The sequence below is a fragment of the Gekko japonicus genome, unplaced genomic scaffold (genome assembly GCF_001447785.1).
Source record: "Gekko japonicus isolate JY-2015 unplaced genomic scaffold, Gekko_japonicus_V1.1 scaffold155, whole genome shotgun sequence".
In the NCBI taxonomy this organism is placed as follows: Eukaryota; Metazoa; Chordata; class Lepidosauria; order Squamata; family Gekkonidae; genus Gekko; species Gekko japonicus.
Window position 1 is genome coordinate 1,357,221 of NW_015167534.1, and position 13,465 is coordinate 1,370,685.

Here is a 13,465-nt window from a genome sequence, read left to right on the forward strand (position 1 = left end):
AAATATTCCTCTTTTATTCTAGTCGTGCTGTGAAGTTCCTGTTTGAAATTCTCAGTAATTTTGATAGCGAGCAGCAAAGATTATTTCTCCAGTTTGTCACTGGTAGCCCTAGACTGCCAGTAGGAGGTGGGTGTCTTTATAATATTCATAAGTAAGCATAATGGCTAACTTCAACATGCACAGAGTTAAATTATAGCTATTTTTCACTGTATTGGATCCTCACACAGCTTTAGTTCTAAATTAAACATTTTTGCCTCCTGTAGATTAAAAGTGTGTAAGATCTTTTGAATTGCAAATTAATACCATTGGGGTTCAAAATAAACTATTATAATTAGCTCATTTACAGCTTGATCCTGCTTGAGCTGTAATTGGAAATAAGGTCAACTAATTGCGGTAAAGCTTACTGCCTGTAATTGACATGTATGTAACCACACCGTTTCAGAGACTTAAAGGCGCTTAATCCTTCAGAAAAGGGGTGGCGCTCTGTCCAGATTCTTCTTGCCCACTGCAAACCTACCACTTTGCACTCTGTGCTGTTCCTTAGGAATGAACTGGGGGAGGGGCTCCACAGTTTGCGGCGGCAGGGGGAAATCTCACTCCATGAGGCTGGGAGATAGTTGACTACACAGTGGCATACGTGGGATTGCAGCCTTAACATAGTTCATAAGGAACTGCAATGAAAGCCCATCTCCTCTGCCTTAGGCGGACATGATGAGAGCGAGTCTTAACACTGAAGTTTTCTGCTTGTATGAGTAAATGTCTGTTGGCAAATATGCACGTGCCAAACAATTCCATCTTGGGCCAGTGATGGAGCTGGACATGCAGCCGCCATAGTGCTACTCTATGGTTAACTGTGGCACTTCCTCTTTTAAGAGCCTGGAGTTCTTGGCCTCTGGGAGTGAAGCAGAAGAGCAACACGCTCAGCCCTGTGTACTGCAGCACAGTGGCAGCTGCATGTGCTCCTTCTTACTCGTAGTTGTCTAGTAATTTTTTGAGGCTAGGAAAGGGAGGCAATGCTGTGTGCTGCTTCCACCACTGCTCTGCCTTATAGAGGCCAGGTTCCAGGTACTTTTTCCTAATGTTAGGGTCTTTACGTTAAACAGTGTACCATGCATGTTGATGAAACAGAAGTGTTGTGGAGGCTTCACCAGCACCTTTCCCAGTAATTAAAGCCTCTAACATTTTAATGCTGGAGGAGAGAACAGGTGTCAGTGGGAGGCTTAGCAGGGGTGAGCAGGGGGGGGAAGACTTAAATTAGACGTGGCTGAAGAAACTCACATAAGATGCAAAGGCAGCATGAAGGATGCAGGATTCTCTCCTCCCTTCCCCCCTTTACCGATACATGAACACTTATTTATTTCATATTAAATCTGCTTAATACAGTGAACATTGGTTTTTTTCTGCACAGGCTTTCGAAGTTTGAATCCTCCCCTTACAATTGTACGCAAGACATTTGAGTCTACAGAAAATCCAGATGACTTCTTACCCTCAGTAATGACCTGTGTAAACTATCTCAAGTTGCCAGACTATTCAAGTATTGAGATAATGCGTGAAAAACTCTTGATAGCTGCAAGAGAAGGGCAGCAGTCATTCCATCTTTCCTGATCTCAATGAAAAATGCAATGTCTGCCTGTTACAGCAAAAAGAGAATCATGATTCTTTTCTAAATGTATCATCTGAGTCGAGGAAATGTTACGCCTTGTTGTAGAAAACGGCTTGCAGATTATAAACAAAGACACTAGGTTGATATTCATTAAAGGCCCCATGGACTTAAAAGTGATCAGGCCCTAAAGTTGTTGTGACAAGGTTTCTTTAGCAAGTTCTTGTGTTTAAATTATCATTTATCGATGAGTGAAGTTTAACTTGCTTTGCTGTGTGAAATTTAAAAAGGGATGTTTTTTCAGGCTGGAACAATAAATGTTGCTGTGCAGTTTAATACTGGGCTGTGTGTATCCATCTAGCCAAGTCTGCAGTTTTTTCCTCCCAAAGACAACTTTGTACATAAGTACAGAAATTGAAATACATGTATTGACACATCTAGTTAAGTAGACTAGTTCTGTGTACCATCACTCCCCCCCCCTCCCAATTTTCTTCCCTCATGTATTGTCTGATGTGCAATCCACAAGGCTGTTTATGTACTCCACTCACAACAATTGTTACATTTTGAACATGGGCATTTACTGTTCCATGTTTTCTCAAATTAAGAAATAATTTAATTTTATTAAATATATTGTCAATAATTCCGCCTTTGTAAGTAGGTAGAACCTTTCTTATAGCTTAGTTTTAATGTAGTAGTAGTATATTATTCGCTACATTCTTTACCAGGAGATACACTAGAACTGTTCACATAGTGATTTAGGCAACCGCCTCTTACCATGGGCTAGGAGGAATTGATTCTTTTGTGTAGTTGAAAAACTCAACAACTGATTGGTCTGGCCAATATTTATTGTGTGGCCAGAACATTTTGAATTGATGTAAAGTTTTTTATAAAATCAAATTAGTAGCGTCCTTCCCCCGTTCGATCCTTATCCTTGATTTTAAGCTCATGTTTTTTCTGTAATGTTTCCCCCTTTCTTCTGACCCTCCCCCTCCCAGCACTGGTGTGGATCAAAACAGTTCAGCATTTCTTTTTACACAGATTAAGCACCTGTAAGCAATGCTCTGTCCAATTGTTTTATGTGCTGATTTCTCAAATCTGCAATAATTTACTTCATCAGGTTAATGTTTTACCTGAATATAAATAAAGTTTGCTTCTCCTTTTTGTTCATAGTTCTGTACTGTATGCATAAGTTCAATTGTGTAAATTATTCCAATGCAAGTAAATCATCGTAAATCTCCTTGGCTAACTGGCCACCTTGTCATGGATGATTTACCATTAAAACAAAAGTCTGCAAGATCCAGTATTCTTATTTTCATGAGTGCAAAAAACAACAACAAGAATATTCTAAAACATTCCCGAGATGTACATGCTATGTAGCTCATCTCTTAATGAAAATCTGACATTACTTTATTCAACTTTGAGAAATCAAAATGGACACTTGAGTGCTGTTAAAATTTGGTTGGATGATCAGGGTAGAAGTTCTCTTAAGCATCAGCAAGTTTCCTTTTCAGACGAAGAACTTGTAACTATACAATGTACTTCAGTACATGTAATTGACATTCTTTTTAAGTTAACGTTCACAGAATTTAATGGGACTGGCCATACTGTGCACCACTGAACTGTGATGAGAAGCTGAATGTGAAATCATTGTGCAAAGACTCTGAGCAGTCTGTCAGATTAGAACTGAATGGAAGTGCTTCACAGTGGACATAATATTGGTCATGCAGAACATGGCTAATATTTCATAGAAACCGAAAGGCAGTGTTAAAAGTATGGACTGGTATTTAAAATTGTTCCTGATAACGCTATCAAACTCTGCACAAAGACGTGTGTTTATAGTGTGTTGATAGCCACTTGTTCTTTTTTTAAGGTTCTATATTTTAAAAAAGACTGACTTATGTAAAAATATTTTGTATTAAAATATCATCTGTATTGATATTTTTTTACCCATGTTGTCTCCCTATAGAATGTGGCTTTCATTGACTTGTAGTGCTTTAAATTTAAATAGCTTACTTGCCTTTTGGAGCCTGAAGGGCCATGATGACTCACTGGTTCAGGAGTTCTGGTTCACTGACAGCATTCTGTAAAATAGGACCTTAGTGAACTTTAAAGGGCCACCTCATATACTGGATGAGAGAGAGATAGCTCCTTAGACTCCTGCAACAAGCTTGTGTAAGTCCAGTACAATGGTGGGGTTTTTTTGGTCTTTGAACTGCTCCTCCATATGGTATATCATCTCTTTTGAAATCGTCTTCTGTTTGAAAGCAGTTTGCCATGTGGCCTAGGGGCTGCCATTTTGAACCAAGCAAGTCTGACTTCCCTTTGAGCTCATGGAGCCAGTTTTAAGATCCTTTTAGATACTTGCCATACAAGTGCTAAGCTGTACACCTAAGATGTCACGTGTACATATAAAAGGTAAAGAGTGAATTTATCCAGTACAAGTATCTCCCAAGTAAACTTGTGAAGGAGCCAGTTGTGGCATTCTGAGTGTTTGGTAGTAGTAGCAAACTTGGGTTTGCAATTGAGTAACATTTTGAAACAGAATGGCAGACTTTGTCAGCTAAGAAGGATGGCACACCCATCTCTCTGGAACTGATATAATGCTTATGTGGGTGACCTTACACGTTATTGGCATACACTACCAGTTTTCTGTAGGCTAATTGCAACTATGTTTTGAGGAATAAAGAGTCGCTCAAGCCTTAAACCAACATGTAAAGGCACTCTGCCAATGAAATTCAATTATGTATGTCTGTGGTTGTCATTTTAATAGTCATTCTAAGAATACATTGCATTGAAACTCTGATCACTGAAGAAGTTACTCAGCAACTCCTCTCAGTTTTATGAATTTTTAGGCATTATAATGGTTTGTGTTTTAACAAATCTGTGCCGTTTCCATTGTGTACAGCATGCTACAGACATGTCCTATCTGGAACTCTTTTTCTTCTAACACTGTTCTGTATTTGACATGACGCAACTTAATTAACATGTCTTTTTTACTCACTAGAGGGAAAATAAATTCTATAATGCTTTGCTTGTTGCCTACAGGATTCTGGAATAGATAGAGCCTTAGTCTGAACAAACAGGACTGCTGTTATATTTGTACAATTCAGCTACAACTTTCCTGTATCGATATACAACTGCACATTTCCACTATTTGGTGCCTTTCGTCTGTCCAAATACACTTGTAGCAAAACAGCAATTGCTCTTTGGTTCTGGCCTATTGCCAATTCTTTTTCCTGCAGTTAGACTCTGATATCAGCACTTGCTTGTCCCTTGTTGGTTTATGGGTAATTTTTTATTCGTGCAGAATACTTCTGCTTTACTTCCTATTCTGACTACAGGCCCTGATGAGCTAAAACTCCTCATATGTGAAAGTGGGGAAATCGACCAAGATCATTTAGCCAAACTGCATAGTTTCAGAGGGTAGCCAGCCATGTTGCTCTGCAGTACAACTGCTAGGTTCGAGTCCATTAGCACCTTAAGAGACCAACAAGATCCTGAGAATATATTTGTGGAAATATTGGGAAAGCTGCTGCCTCCAGTGTCCGTTAGAATGAAGACCCCAGCTTCTACTTTATCTTCCTGGAACACCAATCTTTCGACACTTAATTTTAATCTGTGCTTTTAAAAAATGTTTTCATGTACATAGCTCGCAAACATCTATTTTTGTTAGTGTTCTTGAAAGGCTAGTTGTGAGTAGTGGAAACATGCCTTTGGCTGACACTATTTAAAAATGCTGCTTTCCATTTTTAGAAGGCAGCTGAAGAGCTACAAGCTTTGCATGGGAAGTGTACCATTGAATAGTCTAGTCTACCTGCTTCCCCATTTTCCACAATTGTGAAAACCATAAAATTTAAGAGCTTTGTTAGTAGCAAAAGGTTCACTGTTACAGCACTGAACAATTCACATATTTCATCACCATTTACTGATTCAGAACCTAATCCACTTGCTGCACTATAGCTGTGGCTGTTGAAAATGGTATTCATGTGTATAGCTTCTCCCTCCATGCTGTCTACAATAACTTCTGTTCGGACTTTAGTGTTATGCATCTTTCCTGCAGCCAATGCAGGGACTGTGAAAAAAGTTCTCACCGCTATGGAGAATGTGGGAAACTTAGATACGCGGTGGCTGTTCGTAGCAGTAGCCACATATATCATGAAATACCTAGTTCACCATCATATCAGATCATTGAAACAATGTTTTGTTGCTCTTCATTTCCTTTGTTCATGTTGTTGCTTATTGTGTATCACTTTTCCCTCACGCACTAGTATGGTATCAACCATAATCGACCCTATAATGTGATCTTTCTTACCTAAATATCCTTGTCTTGGCTAATGATAGCTTGGGAAGAACCTTGAAATTAGCCCTGTGCCATCAGGGAGCTAGGGTAGCCCTGCTGTTCTCAAGGTTTCTACAGCCCACCACTTAATGGCTTGGCAAGGAAGCTGCCTGTCATAGAACAGAACTCAGTTACAGCCACAGAAGGATGGTCCTGGCAGAAATACTCAGTTTGCTGAATGTGAGCTGTCTTTGGTGCTTAATCTAATGGTTTGGATTGCACAAAGGATTTCCACAGATGAAGGAAGAAGGATTTTTATATGTTCCCCACTCATACTGCAGTCCTGACTCCCACTTGTGTTGTTCATGAGGGTCCCCATTTATGAATGAGTAACATTTTGGGTGGCAGTTAAGTGGAGGAGGTGGGAAAGTTATGCTCTGCATATGAAAATCCTTTTTGTCTGCAGAAATCTTTAGTCCAAGTCAATATGTTTATGGTCTTTATGAATCAGCCATGAACATAGTTGCTATATGCTCCTCTAGTGCCACAGCTGTTCTTTCAAGGATCTCCCTCCAAAGAATTGTGCAGTATTTTGAGAAATTCAACCTACTTCATAAGATCTGAAATGAAGTTGTGAAAAGTATTATATTACCTCAGTCATGACTTAAATACAAATGACACTTGGCCTGTAGAGTAAATCCTGAGATGGAAAGGGGGGGGGGGGCGCGTTTATTTAAAGGTCATAGTTCCTTTTTCAACCATTAGGTACACTTTATATTAAATATGGAAAATAGTCACTGGCAGGTGATCACTGTTTGGCTTTCATAATTAAATGTATGTATACTGGGGTAAATAAAGAACATAGAAACATTCTTCCTGGCTTCTCTTCCCCACTCCCCTGTCAATATCCAAACGAGGTATTAAATCCTATTGACAAATATTTTCACATCAGAACATTACAGGTCTGAATCCATAGTCTTCTGTTTGGGCTTCAGCCGTTTCTCATTAATCTTGATTGTGTCCCTTCTGCACCAGCAAAGCACCAGTGCTTTTGTAAATGATGTGTCATTTTGTCTTTTCCTGGAAATAGCTACACCACCTGCAATTACGATTTCTGTCTATCAAAGCAGAAGGCTCTGTCTATTATGCCTGTCAAGAGAGAGACTGTCTCATGAGTAGCTCTTCACTGGCCAAAGCGGGGGGAGACCCTGAGAAAGCAGCATCAGACTTAGAAGAACAAGTTCAACATTGTGTGTGTGCATTTTGGGGATGTCTCTCCTGAGCTTGTATTTGGCTAATCACAATTTCTCTTGAAAGCAATGGTGATGGGCCCCTGTTAACTCAAAGGCCTTTGATTTGAAGCTTTGGCAAGCAAATGCCATAGAATGAATGTCACAAAGCATGCAGGTAGAAGGTGCGGCCCCATGCGTGTATTTTGGACTCTGATGTCCCACCTCTGTACTCTGATGCCAACTTTTTTAAAGACAGTATTTTGTTCCACCATACAACCCCTTCATGCATGATTAGGCTTTATAATAAAGCAGTCCAGGCCTGGTTAGTGTTTTATCAGCGGTGTAGTGACTGAGGGTGATCAAGCTGAAGCCAAAGTCAGACAAAATGGGTGTTATGCTAGTGGGAAGGCCGAGGTTTTGGGGAGTGTTTTTTATGTCCCATATTTAATAAAAGTACAGTTGGCTCAATTAGTTACCCTGGAGCCTACATTGCTATCAAAGAAGCAAGTTAATCTAGGGGACAGGAAGTGTCGTTTTTATAGTGATCTTGAGGCTGGACTGTTGTAATCCATTATCCCTGGAACAACCATTGAAGACAATTTAGAAATGTCAGCTGATGCAAAATATAGCTGCCCATTTGTTAGGTTGAAGCAAGCTTGTACTAACTGTTCCCTTGCTTAGGAACTCTTCACTGGCAACTTGTTTGTTTCTGGGGTTAGTTCAGAATGTTGTTAATTATTCTAAAAGCTGTAGGACTGCCTTTTGTGTTGTGCTGCTTTGTATCAGTGTTGCACCACGGTGCAGCAGGGCCTGTTGATCGTGCCATCCTGTAGGCAGAAACAGCTGCTGACCATTCCATAGCATTTTCTGTAGCAGTCTCTACTCTGCATTTGTTAGGAAGGTACCTGAAGAGCTTATACTCAGAATTAAACTTTGTTGGTCTTAAAGGTGCCACTGGATTCAAACTTTGTTCTGTTGCTTTTGACCCGCATGGCCACTATGGTATACCAGGCCCACCAGAATGCTAGTGAGTATTGTCGCCGAGATCTTAATTTTCCTCCACAGGAGAACTTGTGCATTGAGAGTTTGAGCATAATTGTGCATTGAGAGTTTGAGCATAACAGCATCTTGCAAGAGAATGCTCAGCTTTTCTGTTGCTATAGATAGTGGAAATGGCTGATCAGATGGCTGCAGGAATACCTAGGTACAGATCTGGTAATTGCAGTGCTACCTTTTATTTTCTTTTTTTGCCATCAAGTTGCAGCTGACTTAGGGCAACCCCATAGGGCTTTGAAGGCAAGAGAGGTTTCCCTGGTGGTTTGCCATTGCCTGGGTCTGTGCCAGGACAGTGGTATTCCTTGGCAGTCTCCCATCCAAATACCAGCCAGGGCTGACCCTGCTTAGCTTCTGTAATCTAACAAGATCAGGCTAGCCTGGGCCATCCAGGTCAGTGCAATGCCGCTAATGGCAAATGGGGAATCATTGGCATTTTGTTGCTGCACCAGGCCTGCTGCTGAATGCTTTTCAACACATGTAACCCCACCCCAAGTTCCAGTCCTGAATGTATCTAATATTGCAGTCTAATGCAAATTTATTTGGAAATAAATAAATCCATAAGTTTGCTTCTGAATAAACATGTAAGCGGTTGATTTTCCTTGTAAATGTGCAAGCAATTGACTTTGGTTTGCAAAATGTTTCTGCTTCAAAATCATAAAAAGTATACTATTATAACAGTAACAACTGATGCTTTTGAGAATGTTCAAAGCCAGAGGTGGGCAACATTTGTTGGTCTGAATGGAAAGCAGTGTCTACTTGTCAAGTATTGGTAAACAAAAATGGGGGCATGAAGGCTGTGCTGGTCTCAGGGATGACCCTATGATGGCTTTTGCCATTCAGAGATGCAGTGGCACACATGTGGCTGGCAACATCCTGCACCTCCCTTGCGGTATGAACAGTCATGCTACACACCTGTGCAGTATAGAGCACTGTTGGTTGGGGTGGGGCTGCTGGCACTTACTGTGACCAGGGACCAGAAGGAGCTCTGGTTGATTAAATTACTGCTCTAAACCCCCCCCCCCCCAGTTGTGCTGCGATCCAGCATGGCTTGATGACATCCCTGGCTTTCGGGTGAGCCCAACTGGGCTGCCATGCTGAGCAAAATGGCCCGGTGTGCTGCCATTCTGCACACATGCCAGGAGTTGTCTACTCTTGTAAATACATTTATTTGTTCATTTGATTTGATTTATTTTATTTATCATATTCTATATTTATAATAGGAGCTGCGGTGGCTCAAGTGGTTAAGATGCTGAACTGCAGGCTGTGGAAGGTCAGTAGTTCAGCAGTTTGAGACCCGGGTGCCACAAGACGGAGTGAGCTCCCGTCTCTAGTTCCAGCTCCTGCCAACCTAGCAGTTCGAAAGCAAGAAATTGCAAGTAGATAAATAGGTACCACTTCGGTGGGAAGGTAACAGCGTTCCGTGCGCCTTGGTGTTTAGTCATGCCGGCCACATGACCACGGAAACGTCTTCAGACAGTGCTGGCTCTTCGGCTTCGAAACAGAGATGAGCACCGCAATCCTAGAGTCGGATTCGACTGGCTTTCGAGCAAGGGAACCTTTACCTATATTTATAATATGAGATAGTAAAAATATATAAAGCAAATATATAAAATAATATAAATAAAATTTATATTAATTATATTCTAGACTGCCCTCCCCTGTGAAACAGGGCTCAGGGTTGTGTACGTCCATAAAAACAACATTTATACAGTAGATTCTTGGTTAAAACAATGAAAGTACAGTAATTAATCTAATATGATGGCGCTAAAACGTCCAGTTGTGCCACTGCCTCATGGCGGGGTGGGCAAGAGACAGAAGTGCCAGCCAGATGGAAACCGCTGCTGTCCTCAACCAAAGGCCTGGTGGCACATCCCTGCCTTACAGGCCCTGCGGAACTGCATTTAAGATTGGGTGGGTATGTTAAGAGAGATTGATGTGCCTATTTAGCAAATTCATGGGCTCAGGCAAGTTTTGAAACAGGAACACTTGGCTCACACCATAACTTGTGCTTGTTGGCAATACATCGGATGAGACAGTAACTTAGCATTCATTATGCCTGCTACCAGGCACAAGTTAAAAATGGGAGTGCATCTGGTTGGTCAGTCTCCATTTTTTATAATCACTTGGATGATGAGGAACTCAAACATGGGATGCCATTAGGAATCACTACATGGATCAGTTTGGCTCTGTCATCTACCTGCCAGTACCTTAAACCTTCTATAACCAAATACTTATATGGGTATGGCTGCAGACATTAAGGGTGCTTTCTCTCTCTCTCTCACACACACACACACACAGTATAAATGCACTTTGCAACTGAATGATTGTGTGAAATGGCAAAATCCACTTGCAAATGGTCACTGAAATGGATTGAAACTGCATTATGGCATGTGTGAAAGCACCATCTGAAATTCTTACAGTCTGTAATTTTACAGGTGAATGTGCATGTGATCTTTTATTGTTTTGGGGGTTTTTTTGGTATTTTTTGTATTTTTCATACGTGTAAATATGTGTGTGTGTGTGTACCTGGAAATTATGGCAACCTCTGGTGACTGACCCCTACTGGGGGCCTGAAGGATATTCAGAGAGGTGGCTGAATAAAGCCTGCCCCTGCTTCCCGCCTCCGGTATTCCAAGGAGGTCTCTCATCCAAGTACTTGCCAGAGTCAACCCTGCTTAGCTTCTGATCTGACATGATCAGGCTTGCCTGGGCTATCCAGGTCAGGGTGGAAGGAGTCTTGTTGACATGTAAAACTTAAATTTTATTCTCCAGCAAACTGCTGAGTAATGCTTACTCCTTGTTAACTGTTCAATCTTTCTTTGGGAAAAGAATTGGTGAAAAATCAACCAATTCGTTTTCAGCTAAGTGCTCAACACTCTGGTTGCTTTTACAAATAAATTTTCACATTTCCAATGTCTGCAATTTGAACTCAAACCAAGATTGGCTGAATATATATTCAGTTTACGTACGGTTTTCTTCTGCTTCCTGACTCATATTAACAGTATTCACAAATTATTCATTCCAAACTACAGTCACAAGTCAAGTTCTGTGTGCAGCTATCTGCGTATGCACTATATTTTCAGCCTCCGCCCTCCCACCTTCACTTTAAGGGAACTCTTAAACAATAGGTGGCACAGTGCAAGGGACTGTAGTGAGCAAGGAAATCTGGCGGAACTCTTATGCATGAATGCAAGTGCTTTAGGTTTGCCCACAGGGTTCTTTTGGATACTAACCCGAGGTTACATCCTATTCACATTTACTTGGGAGCAGATGCCACCAAACGCAGTTGACTATATTCTGTGGATTTGTTCTGCTAATGGGGGCAGTTCCTTTGGCTCATGGAGCCTTCCTTTGGTGCTCAAGGAAGAAATCTTGCAGCAGAGGGCCGCTGTGCGTACTGGAATGGATTTATAGGATCCAACTAAGAAATCTCACTGAGTAAGCATGTATAGAATAGTGTACCATAAAACATTTTTAGCACTGGCTATTTTTAAAAGCCTAAGCATTCCGTCTCCTGGTCTCTCTCAATATGCCCCGAAAACAGCATTACACTCAGGAAGTAAGAGCCTCCTGGTGGGCCCCAGCCACAGAGAGATTAGGCTTTCCTCAACCAGGCTCTGGCCCCTACCTGATGGAACTCTCTGCCAGAGAACACCGGAGCCCTGCAGGATTTGTTGTCTTTTCTCAGGGCTTGTAAAGCAGAGATGTTCCTCCGGGCTTTTGGTTGAGGACAGTGACCGCACAATTATGGGATCTGGCACCCTCATACTCTTCTTACCCTTTATCTCCCCCCCCCCCCAGGGCTTTTTTTTTTTGGAAAAAGACCCCTTTTCCCCCCCCCCCCCCAGGGCTTTTTTTTTTTAGAAAAAGCCCAGCAGGAACTCATTAGCATAATAGGCCACACCCAACAGCAGAAACTCACTCACATATTAGGCCACACCCCATGCCTTCCATTGGCTTGCCTGGGCACCCCGCGGCTGCAGGGAGCCCGGGGCAAGCCAGCCCTTGGAGTGGAGGCAGTTTAAACTGCCTTCCCTTGGCTTGCCCAGTTGTCCCGCGGCTGTGGGAAGCCCAGAAAAGCCAGCCCTTGGACAGGCGAGGGAAGGCATGGGGAGACATTTAAATGCCTCCCCAATCCTTCCTGGGGGGCCCCAGGCCTGCCCAACTTGGAGTGGGCGTGGCCAACTCTGAAGTTCCTGTGAGTTCCTGCCCAAAAATAGCCCTGCTCTCCCCACCCCCCCATCTTTTACAAGTTTCTTCTGGGAGGTCTGCGATCTCCTAAACCAGGAATCCTGACTGCTAGCCATCTTGGAACTGATACATTTCACTAAGGACTGTTGTTTTCTTTGTTGGTTTTAATTTTTTTAACTTAGGTATATATTGTATATCTCTATTGTAAGCTGCCCTGAGTCCTGCTCGCAGGGGAGGGTGGCCTAGAAATGTAATAAATAAATAAGGAAAGCCCATTGGGTCTCTCATCCATTCCTGGATAAGCATCTGCCTGATGGACAACCTCACACACATTACAAAGCAGAATACAAGTAAGAGAAAAGTGTATGCTGGATACAGAGATAATTACACAGATACATCTTTAAATGGAGTGCCTGGTGTTTATTAGCTAGAGCTCAGTAGTTGAGTGTAAAAACCTGCATATGCTCAAAACATTAAGAAGTTGCTATTTACCTCAGGGAACAATTTGGCTGCATTTTTCTATTTCTGTCGTTATAGAGCCACAAACGTTTAAAAGCAGCAGGCAAAGCTGAAATGGGGAGCCAGACGTAACTGAAGGCTTTTTATTCTTTATCTGGAATTGGTTGACCTGTTAGTAACACATGTGGCCGAGTTAAGGAAAATAAGCACCTAGGGGGGAAATTATTTAATTATTCTGTTTATGCTAGAACAGTCTATATAATACTTGCCACCTCCGGCCACCATTATTACTAAATAGGGTTTGGGAAATGGTACCAACAGTAAAGTGGTGATATTTGCAGATGAACACAAACAGTGTTTCTCAGTAAACCCAGCCCTGTGTTCTCGTGTGCACATTTAGAATACATATTTCAGTCACTAATGGCCAAATTAAACTTAGTATTTGAATTCTGTAACCAGAAATTCTTATGTTTCCTTTTGGCCCTAAAAAGATGCTGCATGGATTGCTATTATGGATTGAGGCTGCAGTATTAGGCTGGAAAATTCAACTCTACATTGGTTTACAGTCCGGTAGGGAAAAGACAGGTAATAGTCATTCATGTCTTTCCCCACCTCTTGGGGGCCTAAATAAACCTTGTGTGTTTTTGG

At 41.7% G+C, this 13,465-nt stretch overlaps 1 protein-coding gene across 3 annotated transcripts in view; it reads left to right on the plus strand.

Moving 5' to 3' along the window:
* TRIP12 (thyroid hormone receptor interactor 12) overlaps positions 1–4,482 on the plus strand; it is a 127,408-nt gene extending 122,926 nt beyond the window's left edge. For all 3 annotated transcript variants that reach the window (XM_015413482.1, XM_015413483.1, XM_015413484.1), the window contains 2 exons: positions 23–126; positions 1,409–4,482. In XM_015413482.1, the coding sequence (XP_015268968.1) occupies positions 23–126; positions 1,409–1,605 (301 nt within the window). In that variant the 3' untranslated portion in view covers positions 1,606–4,482. The remainder of the gene's footprint in view (positions 1–22; positions 127–1,408) is intronic.
* Positions 4,483–13,465: the final 8,983 nt, after the last annotated feature.